The 20,025-nt window shown below is 39.9% G+C and overlaps 1 protein-coding gene across 2 annotated transcripts in view; it reads right to left on the minus strand.

The window, feature by feature from the left end:
• Positions 1 to 9,124: 9,124 nt before the first annotated feature.
• The window catches only part of HS3ST3A1 (heparan sulfate-glucosamine 3-sulfotransferase 3A1), a 101,755-nt gene continuing 90,854 nt past the window's right edge, over positions 9,125 to 20,025 (minus strand). For both annotated transcript variants that reach the window (NM_001194643.2, XM_077969619.1), the window contains 1 exon segment: positions 9,125 to 10,045. In NM_001194643.2, coding sequence (NP_001181572.2) covers positions 9,424 to 10,045 — 622 coding nt within the window. In that variant the 3' untranslated portion in view covers positions 9,125 to 9,423.

Consider the following 20,025-nt stretch of genomic DNA (forward strand, 5'->3'; position numbering starts at 1 on the left):
TTGGCTTTAGAATAGACCAGGGAGGCGATCACTAAGGCAGTAAAATCAATAAAGAGGGCTACAGAGACTTTTCCAGTGCTTGAGTGGATTGAAATAGAAGACTACTGTCCAATCTCCTAATCTGCCTTGGTAAATAAAAGCAAGGGAGGTCTAGCAAGACATATCAGGCATGTAGTCAAACAGATGGGTTTGGGCAGACCTCCTGATCTGGAGTAACTGAGGGAAGGGCTGGAAAGTCTAAAACCTGGCTATAGAGGTAGCAGACATTACTCAGCTGCTGGGCAGGACTGAACAATTGGGAGCTTGCTTGTAGAAAAACAAAATGAGCTGAATAATCAAAATTTGGGTATGCCTTCAAGGTAGGCGGGACCTCTGGTACATAGAATAGAGACAGAAAGTAGGATGGTGGTTGCCAGGGACTGAGGGAGGAGGGAATGAAGAGTTACTGCTTAGTGGGTCTAGAGCTTCAGTTTAGGATAAAATAGTCTAGAAATGAATATTGGTGATGGTTCTAGAACAACATTGTGAATGTACTTAATGTACTGAATTATATACTTAATGGTTAAGATAATACATTTTATGTTACATATATTTTAACAAAATAAAAAAATCCTTTTATAAAAGTGAATTCAAAAGGCATCCCAGAACCTAAGGAAAATTCCACAAATCAAAGCCATGGGTTTAGTTGTAAGGACGATAGAGGCTGGGAAATAAAGCAACAGATACTGCCTTTTCTGGCCACTTAATAACCTTTGTATAAATTGTAGACTCAGAAGGCATTTATATGACCTATCAAGAGGCGAGAAGCCTGGTCCCCATTTCCAAATGGTTATAAATGGTGCACTCTCTGTAGAAAGAATTCAAAAGGTAAGGTGTCTACCTCCTTTTGCAAAAGCAGGGAATGGTGCAGGAGGCAGGAGAAACCAGGTCATAAAAATTCACAGAAAATAGCCTATGTCAAAGGAAAACCAGTCTGGGCCAGATCAAAGCAATGATAGAAGTAATGATTGAGTTTCTTTATAGCTACATTTTACTGTTCAAGGTAGGGGAATGTCTGTAAATTAAAGAGCCAGAAATGAATGGATTAAGATACCCTCAATTTAGAAACTGTTATTAAGGCCTTTTTTTTTTTTTAACAGAACTATTTCAGAAACCTTAGAGTTCAGGAAGGGTGATAATGTTGGGACTTCAGGGGAAGTAGGAAACAACACACAATTCAAGGGCAGTGACCACTTCTCCAACACTGACAAATGTGATCAATTTCTATTGAAAGGAAAGGCTCAGTGGCCAGCTAGCACCGATTGTTATTTCTAAAAACAAACTTTGGTCACAGTTTCAGCAGCCTATGAGAAGTTAGTAAAGTTAGTGACTTAAAGATTACCATTTTAAGAGGCAGAAGAAAAATAATTATTAGTAACAGCTTCAACCATAGAATGCTTGCAGACTTGTCACTGTTGGAATGAGACTGACAGAACTGTTAATCCTCTTATCCTCTTCTTTTTTTAATAAATGAAAAAATTAAGGTTCAGTGGGATTGAATGATTCATGCAAATTTTCATTATTTGTGGCCAAATCAAAAATTACTCACAAGATTATATACAAGCCATGGGGTTTCATCATTAGGGCACGGAAAGAGCTGATGAGTCTAAAGAACATCATAAAAAAAGACAGGATCAAGAAAATGATGGATTAGATAAGCCATTGTTTTCTCTTTCATGGTATGAAGTGTCATGTAAGGGTAAAATATATATATAATTGGCCTGGTGCGGTGGCTCATGCCCATAATCCCAGCACTTTGGGAGGCCAAGGCAGGATCACCTGAGGTCAGGAGTTCAAGACCAGCCCGGCCAACATAGCGAAAACCCATCTCCACTAAAAACTACAAAAGTTAGCCGGGCATGGTGGCAGGCACCTGTAATCCCAGCTACTCGGGAGGCTGAGGCAGGGAGAATTGCTTGAACCTGGGAAGTGGAGGTTGCAGTGAGCTGAGATCACGCCACTGCACTCCAGGCTGGGTGACAGAGCAAGACTCCATTTCACATATATAAAAATATATATATATATATATATATATATATTTCATTCATATATATATATTTCATTCATATATATATTTCATTCATATATATATTTCATTCATATATATATATATATTTCATTCATCCGGTAAGTGGAATGAAACGAAGGAAGTTTGCTTATGCAAATGACAGAGTGTCAGGGAAAAAGCCGACTCAGCACAGGTTGAGAGACCTGGAACACATCAAAGAGGCAACCACATAAATAAGGGACACAATAGTAAAAATGATGAACTGGAACAAAAGTCCATTAAATAATGAAAGCATCACAGAAATAAACGGTAATGAGCAAGCAGAGACCAGACTGGTAAGAAACCTAGGAACAGACATGCAGGAATGATGAGGGAGACAGACTATGGGCATTGTTACACGTGGGAGATTTGCAACTTCAGTGAAAAGACAGGATGAGGCTGGTAAAAACAGATCTGCTTCCAATTTTTTCTGTGTGTTCATTATATATAGCTCGGGCTAGTAGAATGCATCATCTTGTTGATAAAGAACTTTTTATTAATGGCCTCAGCAAATAGCAGGGGCCAAAGAGTCTGAAAAAGAACTCATTATTTATGGCTAGATAGAAGAAGAAGAGCTAGGTGTGTTCGATACGGAATTACTTTCCAGTTGGAAGTCAACCAGTTGGAATTTTTGCATTTCAGTGGGTCGGAAGGAATAAGAAAGCTACATCCACAAGAAAGTTTCAAATGCCATATGCTTCAATGATAGTAGGGAGGGGATTTTTCTCTAAAGAGAACTTTCCCTAACGTGGAAAGGCACAATTTGAGAAAGGGCAAAGAACATCAAAGAGGGTAGGATGAAGGCCAAGCACTTTGAAATGAAAAGTAAGGTATAATTTTGAGGCCAGATTGTTACAAAAGGGGGAAAATAACAATTAGGGGTCTTGTTGCAAAGAAAGGAGGAGGGCAGGCACAGTGGCTCATGCCTGTAATCCCAGTACTTTGGGAAGCCAAGGAAGGTGGATCACTAGGTCAGGAGATCGAGACCATCCTGGCTAACACGGTGAAACCCCATCTCTACTAAAAATACAAAAAATTAGCCGGGCATGGTGGCGGACGCCTGTAGTCCCAGCTACTGGGAAGGCTGAGGCAGGAGAATGGCCTGAACCCAGGAGGCAGAGCTTGCAGTGAGCCGAGATCACATAAGTGCACTCCAGCCTGGGTGACAGAGCGAGACTCTGTCTCAAAAAAAAAAAAAAAAAAAGAGTAATAAAAAATATGTAAAATAGTTTTTGACATAAGGTACAGGAAAAAATTGAAGAGTAAAAGTTTACTCAGATGAGGAAAAAAGTAAAATCAAGAAGGGTAGAAAGAAAGATGCTGAAAAGACTTTTGTAAGTAATTCAGCTGAGGGGAAATACGGGGTTTGCCCAAGATGGGAATGAGTTGCAATAGACCATATAAACTTTTTTTTTAATCTAGAAAGGAAAAAGAAAAAAAAAAACTATTCAAATCTAAAGTCGATACCCTCTTTGATATAAACATGCTTTGAACCATTCTGTATAAAGGTAAGGTATTACTATTATAGGCTATTTAGTTGGACTTTGTATAATGAAGAACAACTGACCTGGAATTTAGGAGTAAGATCAAGTCATCTGAAATAAAAATTAGTTTTGGCTATAAAGGTATCCGTTGATAGCACTTAATCAAAAACTCTTGTTGCCTCTGAAAAATGGCAGTGAAATGACTATAAAGCTTCCTTGCTTCCTACAGTTCGCTGGTTGACCAGCTGTTGCAGGCCTGAAATAAAGAAATCTGAGCTTAGATAAGGCTTTCTGGAAAAACAGGTGGGAGAAAAATGCCACTGCCCAGACCAGAGGCAGATAACCTTTGAGGGGTGGAAGGCCACACATTACTGCCCTTGGTTCTTCAGGTCCGTAGTGAGGTGTTGGGGTACTGGAAGCCAGGTAAGCATCCTTTCAACAACACGCCCATCTCCTGTGTCAAACATGCCTCTAACCTTTCAGATTCAGTTCCATCCATCCTCCTTTGGGGCTTTTTTTTTTTTTCCTAATGTAAATCCTCTTGGGGAAAGTGAAGCCTATTTCACGTTCATCTCTCTAGGTGTCTGTATCAGATATTCAGACTGTTTTTCCTACAGCTGAAGCTGAGAGCAAGTGCCCTAGGTGGGCTGCAATTTTTTTCCCGGGAATCTGAAGTAGGAAATGGACATCCTCAGATATGGTACGTCTTAAGAGAGGGAAGAATCAGATGCCAAAGATCACTAGTCACAAGCAGGATGTGGCAGAAGTCACCGGAAAGTGAGAGAAGCATGGAGGTAGAAGATGGGAGGGGGAAAGACCTTTATTTCTATTTGCAATGAAACCAAACTCCCCTTGGGGTGTGGGGGAACACTCTAGGTTTATTATAAAATGACTTTGGGAGAGACCTAATGGTCAACGTAGAGACTAGACAGTTACACAAAAGCCCTCTTAGGAATAATCAAAGTTAGCACCAAGTTCAAAATCTAGCGTAGTCGTGGATCTTCCAGGCAGAGCTAATGAAGGACACCAGATCTCATCCTATCTGATCCTTCAAAAGTAACTAAAATATCATACCCAGACATTTTAGAGAAAAAAGGACTCACACCAGAATGTGTGCTACCCATTCAGTGTTCCCTTTTATTTTCACAGTAAAACTAGAGGACAGGAAGTTGTTGAGCATATGGTTATTAAAAGAATACAACCAACATTTGGAAATTAAACTAAAAAAATTGGGCTATAGCCTGAAACATACTAACATTTTCTAATATCTCACAATGGAACCATATATTAGAAACAATTTCTATTTTCAGTTTTATTTCCTCCTGGCGTAACTAAAATTTGTTATTTTATGACTTCGTATGTGATGTCGCACTGCCTCATAATTTCCCCAAATTCACCCTTTTTCAAGCTTTTAAAGAAACGCCTGCCATTTCAGTATTCCAATACGTAGCAAACAGATTTATAATTTTCCTATCCATGTTCTTCTTCCGTATATTAGAGACTCAAGGCAAATCTGTTTGCATGTTGATGAAGATATTTCAAGGACCACAGATTCTACAATAACACCAGTGCCTCACCAACAGGGCTTGGGGTTGGGTTTTTAAAATTCCACTCTCCTTCAGTGATTATAGGATACAATAGGAGAATAAACAGGGACCCTTTTTTTTTCTGCACCAAGACTTATATTGGAATGAATCCCAGCAACACTTTTCTTGTGTTTGAGAACCATACATTTTTCTATTCTCTGATTCTATCGAAATTATGCACAAAGTTCTTGGGTTTCTAGGATATGAGGCAATAGGAATTTGCTCTCCTTTGCTATTATTCAGCAACTCGAGGCTATTTGTAACCATAGCACATCCATCTGAATTTAGCTGTTTAACAGAAATGGAGATATTTACTTCTCTCTCTAGGCACTTTGGTTTTGTCAGGTGACAAGAAATACAGTCACGGCCCTGTTGTGGAGGCAAATAGAAACTGCAAGGCTTGAACTTGAAAGAGCCTTTAGAAGTGTTTTATGGGAATGTTATTCTCCACCTGAAGCTGACTGATTCCATTTCTCACAATTGCAATTATCCATTTGTTGCAAGCTACTTCTGTATCTTCATTATAAAAACAGAGTTTGGTTCCCTTTAGCATTTTTCCCAGCAAAGCACAACAGTAAACATTGCCCTGCTTATTAGAAGAAAGAAAGAGAGACAGAGAGAGAGAGAGAGAGAGAGAAAGGAAAGGAAAGGAAAAGAAAGAAGGAAGGAAGGAAAGAAGGAAGGAAGGAAGGAAAAAAAGAAAGAAAGAAAGAAAGAAAGAAAGAAAGAAAGAAAGAAAGAAAGAAAGAAAGAAAGAAAGAAAGAAAGAAAGAAAGAAAGAAAGAAAGGAGGGAGGGAGGGAGGGAGGGAGGGAAGAAAACAATAGAAAAGAAAGGTTTTCAAGAGAAAATCTAGAATGGAGACTGAAAGAATTACCAGTCCAGCGTTAATTAGAATGTGGCTTTTAGACCTGAGGCACACACTAGCTGTGACTGATCCTCATCTTAACCCAGGAACTGCAGCATGACTGACGTTTTGGTTGAGATCATTTTTGGTGATGGAGACTCTCCTGCGCGTTACAGAATGTTTAGCAGCATCCCTGGCCTCTACCCAGGATGCTAGTAGCACCCTACACTCCTCAACCCTTGAGACAACCAAAAATATCTCCAGACATTGCCCTGGCATGCAAATTCACCTTTTGTTGAGCACCCGTGTCTTAAGCCCTAGTGAAACCTAGTGAAACATCTGTAAAGTGAAACTAATGAGAGTAGAGAGCTGCTGTTATTGGTATACGGAGAAATAATGCATTTGAAAGGTTAGTCTGCAATATAAATATAAGGCATTATTATTTTATAGACACATTTCTTTATTCACATATTGAATTTAAGATATCTTCATGGGGAGCTGGGGACTCAGCAGGTCTCAGCTGGCAGAATACGATGAGACTGTTTAGGAGAAATGTATCCCCTTTTCAACTGTAATATCAAGAGTTAAGAATTTACAGACACGTCAATGTTTTAAACCCCCGCATAACAAGTTAACGAAAGGATTCAGGTGCTGAACAGGAATTTGATCCAAATGACCACTGAAGTTGGTTTCAGCTTTGAAGATCCTTTGAAAATAAGAAAATTAGAGTGGGATTAATATTTCTAGAATAATCAATATCCATTCTCTAGAAGCACATTAATCTCCATTTATTGAAATGAAATTCATTTCCCTAGAAGTGGCTAAGTTCTCTGGAGAATGGATATACTGTAGATGTGACCTTGGAAGCAAACTGCTCAAAACGAAACTGTATTTTCTAGGTGTTCTTCTTGAAAGACAACACTCTATACCTCTAAGAAACGGGAAGGGGATTGCGAGGCATGGCTTTGGAGCAGACAGCTCAGAGAATGGATGCTAAGGTGTTCCAATCGAGGTCAAAGCCTATGATTTGGTGTAGCTAAATGGACAAAATAAATGTGAGGTCAAGTTCATGCACAGCAGGGATGAGTACAGTATAGAGGCAGAAATGAATGGATATTCCTGTTAGGGAATACTGACTCTAAATCTTTATACATTTTGCTGGTACTTATCACTTCTAACACTCTAAGGAACTCATAGAAGCTTGAAGATTTTCCTGGCATTTTCTGTAGTCATTCATTTTGAAAATAATATGAACAAAAATATCTACTTTCAAAAAGAGATCCTTTGCATTCAATTCTGTTCTTTTATTATTTCTTTCACATTAAAAAAAATGAAGGTTGCAGAATGCAATTGTTTGTTTGTGCAAGCTACTTTTGCATAACGCCAAGCAAACACTTACAAAAGAATCAGTTGTACAAACAAAATGAGCTAAGAGAAATGATGATAAGAATTATCTTGTTGCAGCTAGTGATTCAAGTAGAATAAAAACAGTCTGTGGCACTGGGAAATTGAGGGCATAGCCATGAAGGAAATCAGCTGAAAAAAGGTGACCTGGATTTGGGGTTTACTTAACTCCTGTAAATGGGATATTAACAGATAAATCGAAGATTTGGAGCAATGACACAATATCTAACATTTCAAAGATTTTTTTTCCTTCATTTTGATCCTATGTTAAGCTTCTCAAGAAATATTTACAACACCTGCTGCAGCATCTATGGTAAATGTACAATTGTATTGCATATTTTAAAACAACTTTAGTTTCTTTTGATTGACAACATTAGAGAAGAAAAAGAATATTATTTCAGAGTGTCTGGTCCTTTAAATTTTGGCAGATAAAGAAAACTTCCATGAAATAGAAGACATTTTTCCTCTTGGGTTTAAACCTCTAGTAAAATGTTGCTGACAGGCTAATTATAAATGTTTTATATATTTCGTGCATATGTGTTCCTCTCTAAACCAATTTAATTCCCATTAACGCTAATCTTGTTAATACCCACTCAGAGAGGAAAGGAATACTCTTAATAAACTATTGATTTATTTGAGTGATTTAAATGGAGGATGGGCAGAAACAGACGAGAGAAGAGGAAGAGCCACCATTTTCCCACAAATGAATTTCCTAGAATATTTCTCCAAATATTACCGAACATTAGGTTATAAATGGTATAAATAGGAAGGGGGGGGGGGATAAAGTGACGAAGTGATCATCTTCCATCCATGAAAAATAAAAACGTTGAAAACGAATTGCTAATTAATTCTTTTAGAGTACTAGCTCCAAAGTTAGAAGCGAGATACTACAAAGAAAGGTAGGTTTTTTCTCTTTAAAAAGAGGTAAACCAAAAACACACACGAGACTCATACTTGTAAGCGCTAATTGAAATCTGTTTTTCTTTTTTTTTTAAAGTCAATTAAACCAACAAATGGGTAAGTTATGTTCCTAACACATCTTGTGCTACCCCTAGCATGGCTGGCCACCTTGTCCTCCGTGCAAGAATCCAATAATTCCTCTCCAATTCAATCAAGCATCCATCAGTCAAGATTTCTGTATCTCAGGCTATTTTTAGTAGCCAAGAGGCAAGACTGCTCTTAAGAGAGATTGTGTCCAGGTCTGAGTAGTCTTCTTGAACAGAACTATGTAATGAGATTGGGTGCCATGGAACTTAGAAAACAAGAAAACAGCCTTTCTGGCCCTTTTCAGATCATCTGAAAACTAGCTAACCATTTCTAAAGGTGCAGATGTCTTCCTTCCCATTCTCCCTGGAAAAAGTGGCATAAAATACGGAACAAGTGGAAGATGGAATTTTGTCCAGGGTCTACCATTTAGCCTTTAGATACATCATTTCGCCTCCCAGCGACTCAGTTTTCCTTTCTGTAAAATGGGATAATAATCGTTACCTCCTGTGCTCTTATACGACAGAGCAAGATTTTTTTTAAAGTATTTTAATGATCAAAAACGTGTATTTGAAAGCACTATGAAAACTGTGAAATGGGGTACAAACATGATAATACTAACTGGGAAATAATTTAAGAAAAAGTGGCACAGGAAAAAGGGAGAAAAATATAAGGATAGATATCAATTTTATCAGGGTCTTGTATTAAAAAGAGAGAGATGTTTATCCTCAAGATTTTCTGAAAACTTTTAATGACAACTGATGCTTATACTTTATGACTGGGTACATAGAACATAAAATAAAACTGAACATTGAAAGACTTTAGATGAGTGAACTTTTCCTTTCCTGTTGATCCACGTGTTTGGCGTTGGTTATCCATTAAGATGGGGCTGGAGTGAGAACAATCTCTTAACATTCATTGAAAAAAATACTGAAACATATTTTCAGCACAAATATTAAACTGCTTCTTCTCTACCGAGTGGTAAAAAAATATATTATATTTTGATTTTTTTTTTTCTTTTTAAATTATATGGTTATCTATCCCAGCCAAAGTCGTGCCCGGTCATCTGGTAGAACTTGAGGTTGAAAGGCCGGTAGAACTCGCGCAGCCTGCGCACCACCTCGCGGTCGATCTCAGGGTGGGTCCTGCCCTTGGTCTTGCCCAGGCAGTGGGGCCGGCTGCTGCCCTCCGCCTTCTTCAGGCAGGGGAAGCCCTTGGTCTTGTTGAAGTAGAAGTGCTTGTCCGTGATGATCCGCTTGAGGCCCAGGAAGTCCTGCACGCGGCCCAGCTCGCCGGCCGGGTCGCTGATGAGCCGCTCGCCGCTCACGAAGAGCATCTGGCGGATGGGGAAGTGGCGCAGCCAATGCTCCAGGTGCTTGGCGTAGATGCCGATCTGGATGGCGCTCCACGACGTGTCGATGAGGCCCGTCGTCCTGTTTTTGAACGTCAAGCTCTCGAAGGTGGGGATGTCGGGCCGCTTGGACAGCGTCTGTGTGTAGTCCGAGATGGCCCTGGTCACCGGGTCCCGCACCACCACGATGAGCTTCGTGTCCTTGGACATGGCCGAGATGCGCGCGGGCGCCTCCCGCGTGACGAAGTAACTGGGCGTCTTCTCCATGGTGATCTGCCCGTCCAGGGTTCTGGGCATCAGGTCCCTGAGAAAAGCAAAAAGACACGTCAGAGATGTGCATAGAGAGCTCAGTCCCAGGAGAGACGGTCAAGTACACACTGGAGCCAGGCAGCAATTCCAGCTCCCCATCCCCCGCCCACTTGCTAGATGTCTGATGATGGCACAACGAGTTCCGCACCTCAGATTCCTCGTGTATTGAGCAGAGAATAATAGTATTACCCATCGCGTACAGTTTTGTGATGATTAAACGAGTTAATATACCTCAACAGCTTAGAAAAGTGCCTGGCACCGAATAAATGCCATGTTAAGTTTCTGTGTTTTATTATTGTTTATCCACAGTGCTGTAAGAAAATAACCTTGGTCAAAATCTTCAGGTGAATTAGAATATTGTCATCAACACAATTATACTGTTATGAGATAGTATTAAAATATCCTGAGTCCTTCCTGTAGTTTTCTTATAAACAAAGCAATTATATTCAACATCACGTAGCATATTACACAAAATACTTATGTTTGTAATTCCTGAGTTTTGCAGCCACAAACAAGACTTATTAAAGAATCCATCTTTTGCCTAATGATTTGAAATGCCATCATTATCATATTCTAAATATGTTGATTCCTTTCTACATTGGCCCAATTATAAGTGATTATCGTGTGATAGTATATTTTCATGTACACCAGAGTACATTCCGACTTTCTATTGTTCAACCTGCCCTTGATGATTCTTGTCTGTTTATTCCTCCTGACAAATGAGATATCACCTTGTCACATTAAAAACAAAAACCCAGTTGGAGTCTTGATAAAGCAGATAGTGCTTCTCTATTCAAGAAGGCTTTCTACTGACCTCGCCAGTCAAAACATATGAACAGGAGAGATTACATCTATTGGTTCTTCCAACTTAAGTATACTGCAATTAAATGCACTATTTGTTGAGATAGATACAGACAGATGGATAGTCAGAGATCTTTAGTTATTTCATTTTGTAGTTTCGATTTCTCTTTTAATGTAGGCATTATCTAGGCTTGTATTATATCTTTAATTCCGATGATAGATTTGTTACTTTTGTTCATGGAATTTGTGGTTCGTTTTTATTTTGCATCTGCAGGGAAAGGATACACTTTGTGTCATGGGAGCTTGCAGTTATTAATTCCCTGTGATTTTTGTCCCAGCTACACCATCTGGGCTAACTACATTTTGTGAGACACGTCAAACATACACAAAAGCAGAGAAAATTGTCAAATCAATCTCATACACCTCACATCCAGTTTCAGAACTTCAGGATGGCCAATTTTATTTCTAAATCCCTTCATTTCTGCTTCCCCAACAGGCCAGCTGGATTATTTTAAAGTCATTCACAAACATCCTATCAATGGATTAATAAGTATTCCTGCTCCCCTCTGCATTATTTCTGGCACAAATTCCTCAATCTCTCAGGCAATCTGATGGCCCTGATACTCCCTTAGTTTTAATGATGCAGGTACTGGGACTCAGAAAACTATACTCCAAAATGAAGGCCTCAAAAGCAGCCTCAGAAGCAGAAGTTTTTCTCTGAACTTCTCCTGCCCTTCTGTCTTTCAGTCCTACTCTTACCCAAGACTCACCATAGAAACTAAAATCCCTCTCCCCCAAGGCAGGTCATAGAAACCGGAACTCCTTTTCCCCAAAGCCAGCCATAATCCTAAAAACATTACCCTAACTTTCCTTCCACTTTTCTGTATAAAAATTGGCCATAAAGAAATTATCTGACCTATCCTGTTTGACTGTAGGTCATAAGACCTTCATTCCTGAGAGGGTCCTGCCCCACACCTAACAGGAAGGAAGGCGTGCTCAGAGAGGCCAAGAAGAATCTAGACAGAGAGGCCTTGCGGGCTTCCCCCACTGGGTCTATTTGGGTTAGATCATACCCTTTTTGTCCAATCAGATTTCTATACAACTGTTCATATTTAGCTAAGCCCAAGCATAAAAATGGACAATTTCCTCTGTATCTTTAAGTCTTCCCTCTGAAGGCTCTTGCATATACAGTAATAAACGTGTATGCCTTTTCTCCTATGAATCTGTCTCTCATCAGTGATTTTCAGCAAACCTTCAGGAGTTGAAGGGGAAGTTTTCCCTTAGCCCATACTCAGGTTTCCTCCCATTTTTTTTGGCGGGGTGGGGCGGTTATTTTTGTCATTTCAGTCGGGTTAGCTTTACTTTTTATAGGCATTTGCTTTCTGTTTCTGAGCTTTTAATTTTTGAAATAAATGTGAACTTCCTTTTTCAAAATAACTCTTAAGGTACCTCATTACCCACCTCCTAGACAGACCTTAAGGTCTGGGTAAGAGTAAGCGAAGACCAGATAGTTTGGTGTTGACACAAAGGAGACACACATTGGCATAACCATCTATGCAGATTCCGTGGTGTGAATGCATATAACTCATTGCTCTGTGACTCCTTTTATGGAACTGAAAAGTTGGCTAGGCCAACCTAATATAAAAGCTTACGTTACTCTTGTCTAAGGTGAGCCAGGAGATTTATCCAGAGATGGTTGGAATTTCTCAGTGAGGGAAATTTAATCAAATGTGTGAAAAAGTTTTGGGCTTGAAAAGCAACCATCAACTACATAGAAGTGATAAGAAAGAGTATTTATAGATTTTTTTTGAAAGAGCCAGCCTTGCTGTCTCTTTTTTTTTTCTATATATCTCTGACGTTTAACTACTTTATTTCAAATTTTGACCAGTAAAATAGAGAGAGCATAATACTTCACTTGGGAGCTCCTGGTTGGCCTACTGGGGAAGGGGTTGGGTGTATGGGTGTGGTTGGGGTGGGCAAGAGCTGCAGGAGACTTTGCAGAGATTGAGGCTATAGATTGCCCTGGGCCAGAGGAAACACTGCTAAAACCACTAAAAAAAGGAACCATAGTTTAAATAATCTCAATAGAGTAGGGAAAAGAGCTATCCAACATACGAGGAGTTTGAAGAGGAAACAGCTAAAATCGGATTGCAAAAGAAAAACACATTCATTACTGTCACTGGCAGGGTGAGGAAAACTGACTGATTTAGCATGGGGTGGGTGTGGAGAGTTGGGCTTAACTATAAGCTACCTGCAAGCTTCTTTCTGCAAAAATAAAGAAACGATAGTCTAAATAAATCCTAATCAAGCTTACATTGTAGAAAATGGTTGCTTTGTGACAGGACTCACAACAGAATTCTTTAAATTGCAATCTTTAAATCTTTTTTTTCAAAAAATTCAATAAAAGGGATAAACATTTTTTTTGAAAAAAGTCAATGAAGGGGATACTTTTTTTCATACATTTTCTTATTGCAAATTTTACTGCATTTTAATGTTCAACAAAGCACCATACTAGCATATAAAACAAAAGGCTTATGTATGTTGGAATACTGCATTTCAAAGTGTCTAGAACTTGGAAATTGTTCTTCTTTACCACAGTAAGGTACATATTAGGTTGGTGCAAAAATAATTGTGGCTTTTGCAATTATTGGCAAAACCACAATTACGTTTGCACCAACCTAATACTTTTAATGGCAACACCTACAATTACTTTTGCACCAACCTAATACTATGACTGTGCTTTGTGTAAAAGCTGGGGCCTGGGATGGGTAGTGAAAGATCTATTACAGTATTACAAAAGGTCTATAGAAATACCAGGCAGGCTATGGGAGCACGAAGGTTTGTGCACTGAGAAATCACATGAGGTTTGCCTGAAGACAGAACAGGTGAGGAAGGATGGGAGAAATTCAACTGGATGATGGGAGGCATAGGTCCTAGGAGAACTTACTTTCCAAGCTACGTAGTGTAGACCATTCCAACCTCCCCTCTAAATAGTGAGTAGAATTTGGAAACAGTAGGTATAAGGATGAGGAAATGGGTTGAGACCAACACTGTAAGGAAAAAAAATATAGAAGTGTATTTGTTTTGTCCTGAGGGAGGCAAAGATAAGCAGAAATTTCACAAGCAAATTAAGAATTATTGCAAGGTAGATTATACACAGTTGCTCTTCTTCCCATAGAACTCAAAGAGAATTCACAATAGCCAAAGGGCGGAAGCAACCCGAGTGTCTATTGACAGATGAGTTAATAAACAAAATGTGGTTTATGCATACAATGGAATATTATTCAGAAATTCTGACACACACTCCAACCTGGATGAACCTTGGGGACATTATGCCAAGTGAAATAATCCAGTCACAAAAAAACAAATGCTGCATGAGTTCACTTATATGATATATCTGGGGTACTCAAATTCATTGAGACAGCAAGTAGAATGGTGGTTTCCAGAGGCTGTAGGGAAGAGGAACAGAGAGTTATTGTTCAGTAGGTATGAAGTTTCGGTGTTATAAGATTAAAAGAGTTCTCGAGGTTGATCACATAGCAACATGTATGTACTTAACACTACTGAACCTAAGGATGGTTAAAATGGTAAATTTTATGTTATGTGTATTTTACTATAATTTTTTAGAAAAGAACTTAAGGGAGAACAAACATTTCAGTGGCATTGATAGAAATTAGTTAGACAAAAGAGTCTTTTTGTTTTATGGTTAATTAAACATTAGAACAAGGTACCGCTGAAGGAGATTGTGGTTTTGCTAAAAGGGAAATACAATTTATGAGATTTTTGTGCAGCTGATCTCGAATCAAAAAATGAGGTTTGTGGTCCATGCCCACTGCCTGCTGCATGATTATGAGATAGTAATTTAGCATCTCTATGCTCAGGTTATTCACCTTACCAGAAAAATCAAGTCAAAGTTTCAAAATTCCTGGACTGTAATGAAGTGTCAACATGACCATTATTACTGTAGGGAATAGAGGGAAGCAATCTTTTTAAGAATGTGACACCCAGTGTTCTGAATTCCCAACTTCCGGGAGAACTCCACTTAGTCCAGCTAACAGAGGGTTCAGAGAGTTAGAGCTCTTTGCCATGTTCCTGACACACCTGCCCATTTGTCATTCAGACAATGAGGATGCCTGGTTTGAAGGCCGTGAGCTGGCTACATTATTTGGAAGGGCAGAGCCTGGCTTATTATCTTATTATGGTGTGAGAGAGATGAGTTCAGTTTTTAAGGGGATTTCATATCCTTCCATGGCATGGGTGCAGTTGTGCCAGGAAGGCAACTGCTGGGCAATGTTAAATCTGGCTCACACATCATGCCACTCCACTGTGCTGGGGAATTCCATTCTGGATCTGATCTGTCACCCTGGGTAAGGCTCTCGGGGCCTAGGGTTGTTAGAGCTGCTGTGCGTCTGTGGTGCAGGAAGTGTTATGGTCAAGCAGGAACCATGATAGACACGCTAAGTTGTCTTCTGTTTTCTATCCCAGCCTTCAACCAGGTCAGCAGTTAATGGTGGGAGTACTAAAATGACCCAGAGGACTTTCCCACTGCCATACTACTGAGGGGACAGACCTGCCTCCATGGTTGTGCCTTAACGATGGTCCAAGAGGCAAGCGTAGAACTTTAGCACTGGCTGCATCACTGCCACCTCTATGATCTGGGAACCACCTGAGAGAGCCCTCCATGACACTCAACAACACATATGCATGGTGCATCCAATATGTGCAAGAAAAAATAAAAAGAACTATCCTCATGTGCCTCACTCTTCTTATCCATTTGGGCCATTTGCCCTGAATTCTCATTGCCGTCATGTTGTCTTTTGCTCCTTCACCCTCCCTCTGGAAGTGCTACTGGCCGTCTCTGAAAGTACTTCTTCCAAAAAACAATTACCCTGTTACCCTTCCCCATTTTATTTTTAATCAATGACGTTTGGTCAATTTTCTATTTATATGGAAAAATAAATCTTGGCATTTGCCTCCAGCTATCTAGGAAAAATTAATTCCAGGTCATCTGCTGATACAAATATAAGTGGTGAAACAATCAACTTTTGGAAGGAAACCTAGAACATCTTGATGATTTTGAAGGAGGTAAAGTTTTGTTAGTTTCTTAAAGGAGCAACTATAATGCGAAATAAATAAATAAATAAATAAATAAATAAATAAATAGGGCTGGGGGCGGTGGCTCACGCCTGTAATCCCAGCACTTTGGGAGGTGAAGGCAGGCTGATTATGAGGTCAAGAGAGCGAGACCATCCTGGCCAACACAGTGAAATCACGTCTCTACGAAAAATACAAAATTAGCTGGGCGTGGTGGCATGTGCCTGTAGTCCCAGCTACTCGAGAGGCTGAGGCAGGAGAATCGCTTGAACCTGGGGGGTAGAGGTTGCAGTGAGTTGAGATCAGGCCACTGCACTCCAGCCTGGCAAGAGAGCAAGATCCACCGCAAAAAACAAACAAACAAAAAACTCCTATAAATCAATAAGTAAAAATAACTACACAGCATAGAAGAAAAACAGGCAAAAAGCTGGAATAAGCACTTTTGAAGGAAGCAAAGTTTTGTTAACAGAATACCATATCCACAAAATTACAGCTAGATAGGAGGAATAAGTTCTGGTGTTCTGAAGCACTGTAGGGTGAATATGGTTAACAACAATTTCGTGTATATTTTCAACAAGACGGAAGGGAAGATTTTTGAATGTTCACAACACTAAAAAGTAATAAATGTTTGAGGTGATGGATATGCTAACTACCCTGATCTGATTATTACATTGTATACATGTATTGAAATATCACTCTGTGTCCCGTAAGTATGTACAATTATTAGGTGCCAACTAACAATGAAATGGAAAATAAATAAAAAAAAAAAGTAAATAATCAATAAACACGAGGAAGGCACTGAACTTCATCGGTCATCAGGAAAATGTAAAGTAAAACACAATAGCATACTATGACACACCCACTGGTCATCTAGAATAAAAGCTCACAGAGAATTCTGAGTTTGGGTGAGAATGTGGAACTGGCACTTTAGTGGTTAAAGAGTAAACTGGCACAGTGACTTTAGAAAACTCTTTGGCACTATCTGCCAAACATGTGCATTCACTGTGACCCAGCCATTTCATGGCCAGGGCTATACTCAATGGAAATGATACATATGTTCACCAAAAGACAGGTTCACAAATGTTCACAGACAATCCTAATAGTCCCCATTTCAAGCTCTCCAAATGTCCACCCAAAATAGACGCACGTAGATCTTAAACAGTGAGATCTTAAACAGCACACAGAATGAATGACTTAAAACCTGTGGGTGGGCCAGGTATGGTGGTTCCCACCTGTAATCCCAGCCCTTTGGGAGGCCAAGGTGGGTGGATCATGAGGTCAGGAGTTTGAAACCAGCCTGACCAACTGGTGAAACCCCGTCTCTACTAAAAATACAAAAATTAGCCGGGTGTGGCGGCAGGCACCTCATTTGGGCAATGACTTTCTCAGCTAATCCTTACGCAGCCAAAAAAGAGATAAGGTAAGTAATTACATTCCCTAATTTTTCTGACGAGGAAGCTGAGGTCCAGAGAGGCTGAGCAGTATGCTGACGTCTTCATACTCACTGTATGGAAGGTGATGGGTGGTCCTCCCAATGCCTAGTGCAAGAGTATTTCTATTGCAGCGGGTAAGAGAAAGTCAGCAGCCAAAGGGGATTACAAAAATCATATACAGACAATGGCGCCAATGGAGCAAATTCAACAGACGGAAAACATGGGAACCTGAGAGAGTTATCCAGAAGGTAGCTGTGAAGATCCTGAAAGAACTAAATCCTGAATTGAATACAGATGAGATGAAGAAATTTGTCTGCTTGAATTGGGGAGCTGTACGAAAAAGATGATGGTTTGATTAATGTCAGTGATATATTAAATCTGAAGCAGTGTGCAGGTTTGGAGCAGGAAAGGACTGCAGGTGGTTAAATACTTTAGGGGGCTCTTCCAACAGAATCCAAGCTCGAGGAGTTAAAGACCTGGATTAGGGTGCTGACAGTGGGAAAGACAGGGTGGGTGAGGACAAAAGAAATGTTCAGAGTATAATCGGTGAGGCTAGATAGCTGATTTATGACTGAAACAATGTAGACATTTTCAAAAAAGAAAGGTGGAAAATAATACAAATTTTATTAAAGTGAACAATTATTTTGAAGAAGGAAGTGGTCCCCTCTCCCCATCAAAAAAGAAAATTTGGGCCGGGTGTGGTGGTTTACGCCTATAATTCCAGCACTTTGGGAGACAGCGGTGGACAGATCACCAGGTCAGGAGTTCGAGACCAGCCTGACTACCATGGTGAAACCCCGTCTCTACTAAAAATACAAAAATTAGCCAGGTGTGGTGGCATGTGCCTGTAATCCCAGCACTCAGGAGGCTGAAACAGGAGAATTGCTTGAACCCGGGAGGCTGAGGTTGCAGTGAGCCGAGATCTCGCCACTGCACTCCAGCCTGGGCAACAGAGTGAGACTTCACCTCAAAAAAATAAATAAATAAATAAATAAATAAATAAATAAATTGGATTTCTGTTTCAGTAGAGTCAGAGTTACTTTTTTTTTTTTTAAGTTAGGATTTCTACATGAGGATTCTAGTGGAGACAAAATAGTATTAGTTTTATTTTAAACTATGACACAGATGGATCATGTATCTCCATGAAGACAACATAGTTTTATAGGAAACTCAAAAGCAGGAATAGTAATAAGGATTTCAGCCTTGATTTTGCTATTAATAAGCTGTGTGATCTTGGGCAAATCACTTTCGTTCTCCTGGCCTCGATTTCTTCACAAACAAAAAAAGCGTATTGTCCTCAATGTCGGTAGGACTTCCCATCTCTAAGATTTCATGTAGGGAGTGAGACTTTAATTCCTTTTTAACTTGTATTTAAAGCTCTGTGCAGCATTATGCTGCTGTGTTCTGAAGTATGGCTCCACCAATCACATCAAGAGATTTGTATAAATAATGACACAGGGCAATTCTGCATCAACAGAATTGATTTCAAAATCAATGAGATCTGAAAGAATGCAGTTCAAATAACTGATGCCAAGAGAAAGTGCTGAGGTTAGTTAAAATGAAAGTGAACTTGATATATCCCTAGGGCTTGGGAGCAGCAGAAAGACCAGGAAATCTATGAGCAGAGAGGTCTCACTATATTCCACAAGGCAAGTGATGAAGGAGACCCACGTCTATCCTGTGCTTCTTCTGTGCCTGACATGTTGAAATGAGATGTCAAAGTCAGGAGGCCGGGTGCGGTGGCTCATGTCTGTAATCCCAGCACTTTGGGAGGCCAAGGCGGGCGGATCGCCCGAGCTCAGGAGTTCGAGGCCAGCCTGGGCAACACGGTGTAACCCCGTCTCTACTAAAATACAAAAAAAAAAAAAAAAAATAGCCAGGCCTGGGGGTGGAGGCCTGTAATCCCAGCTTCTCAGGCGGCTGAAGAGGGAGAAATGCTTGAACCCGGGAGGCGGAGGTTGCGGTGAGCCAAGATTGTGCCACCACACTCCAGCCAGGGTGACAGAGCGAGACTCCATCTCAAAAAAAAAAAAAAAAAAGAAAGAAAAATGTCAACGTCAGAAGATGAAATTCATGGATAGGACTACATTAAAAATAATAGATCCAGGGCAGCCAGAAATTTAAGTTCAGGGTCCTTAGGAAGAGATAATGAAGACAGAAGAAAATGAGCACTTACCGAGCATTTACTGTAGAACAAGGTCTGATGTATTATTTCTTCAGTCTCACAACTAAAATGAAAAGCTAGAATTATTCCCCTCATTTTACAGATGGGGAAATAGGCTCACAGAGATAATGTGACTTATCCAAGCACACATGGTTGCTAATAGGGCAAGAATGAAAACCCAGGTCCATCCAGCTCTAAAGTGCATATTCTTTCAACCTTCGGAAACAGTCAGGGAACATCAGAGTGACTTTTGGTTGACGTTCCTGGCCATCTTTGACATTCTGCCAAAACATATGAGTGTTAAATGCATTCTTTACATATCCATCTCTGAATGCGAATCACCCTTCCTGAAATCTTGCGAACAGGTAATATACATCATATGTTTTCCGAAGGCTATCTTCTGCAAGGGACATCCTGCAAAGGGAAGTCCCTGAGTTGTAATGCAAAGGTAATGTGCCTTGAGGAATAAATAAATCTGGCCCA

The sequence above is a fragment of the Macaca mulatta genome, chromosome 16 (assembly GCF_049350105.2).
Source record: "Macaca mulatta isolate MMU2019108-1 chromosome 16, T2T-MMU8v2.0, whole genome shotgun sequence".
Taxonomy (NCBI): Eukaryota; Metazoa; Chordata; class Mammalia; order Primates; family Cercopithecidae; genus Macaca; species Macaca mulatta.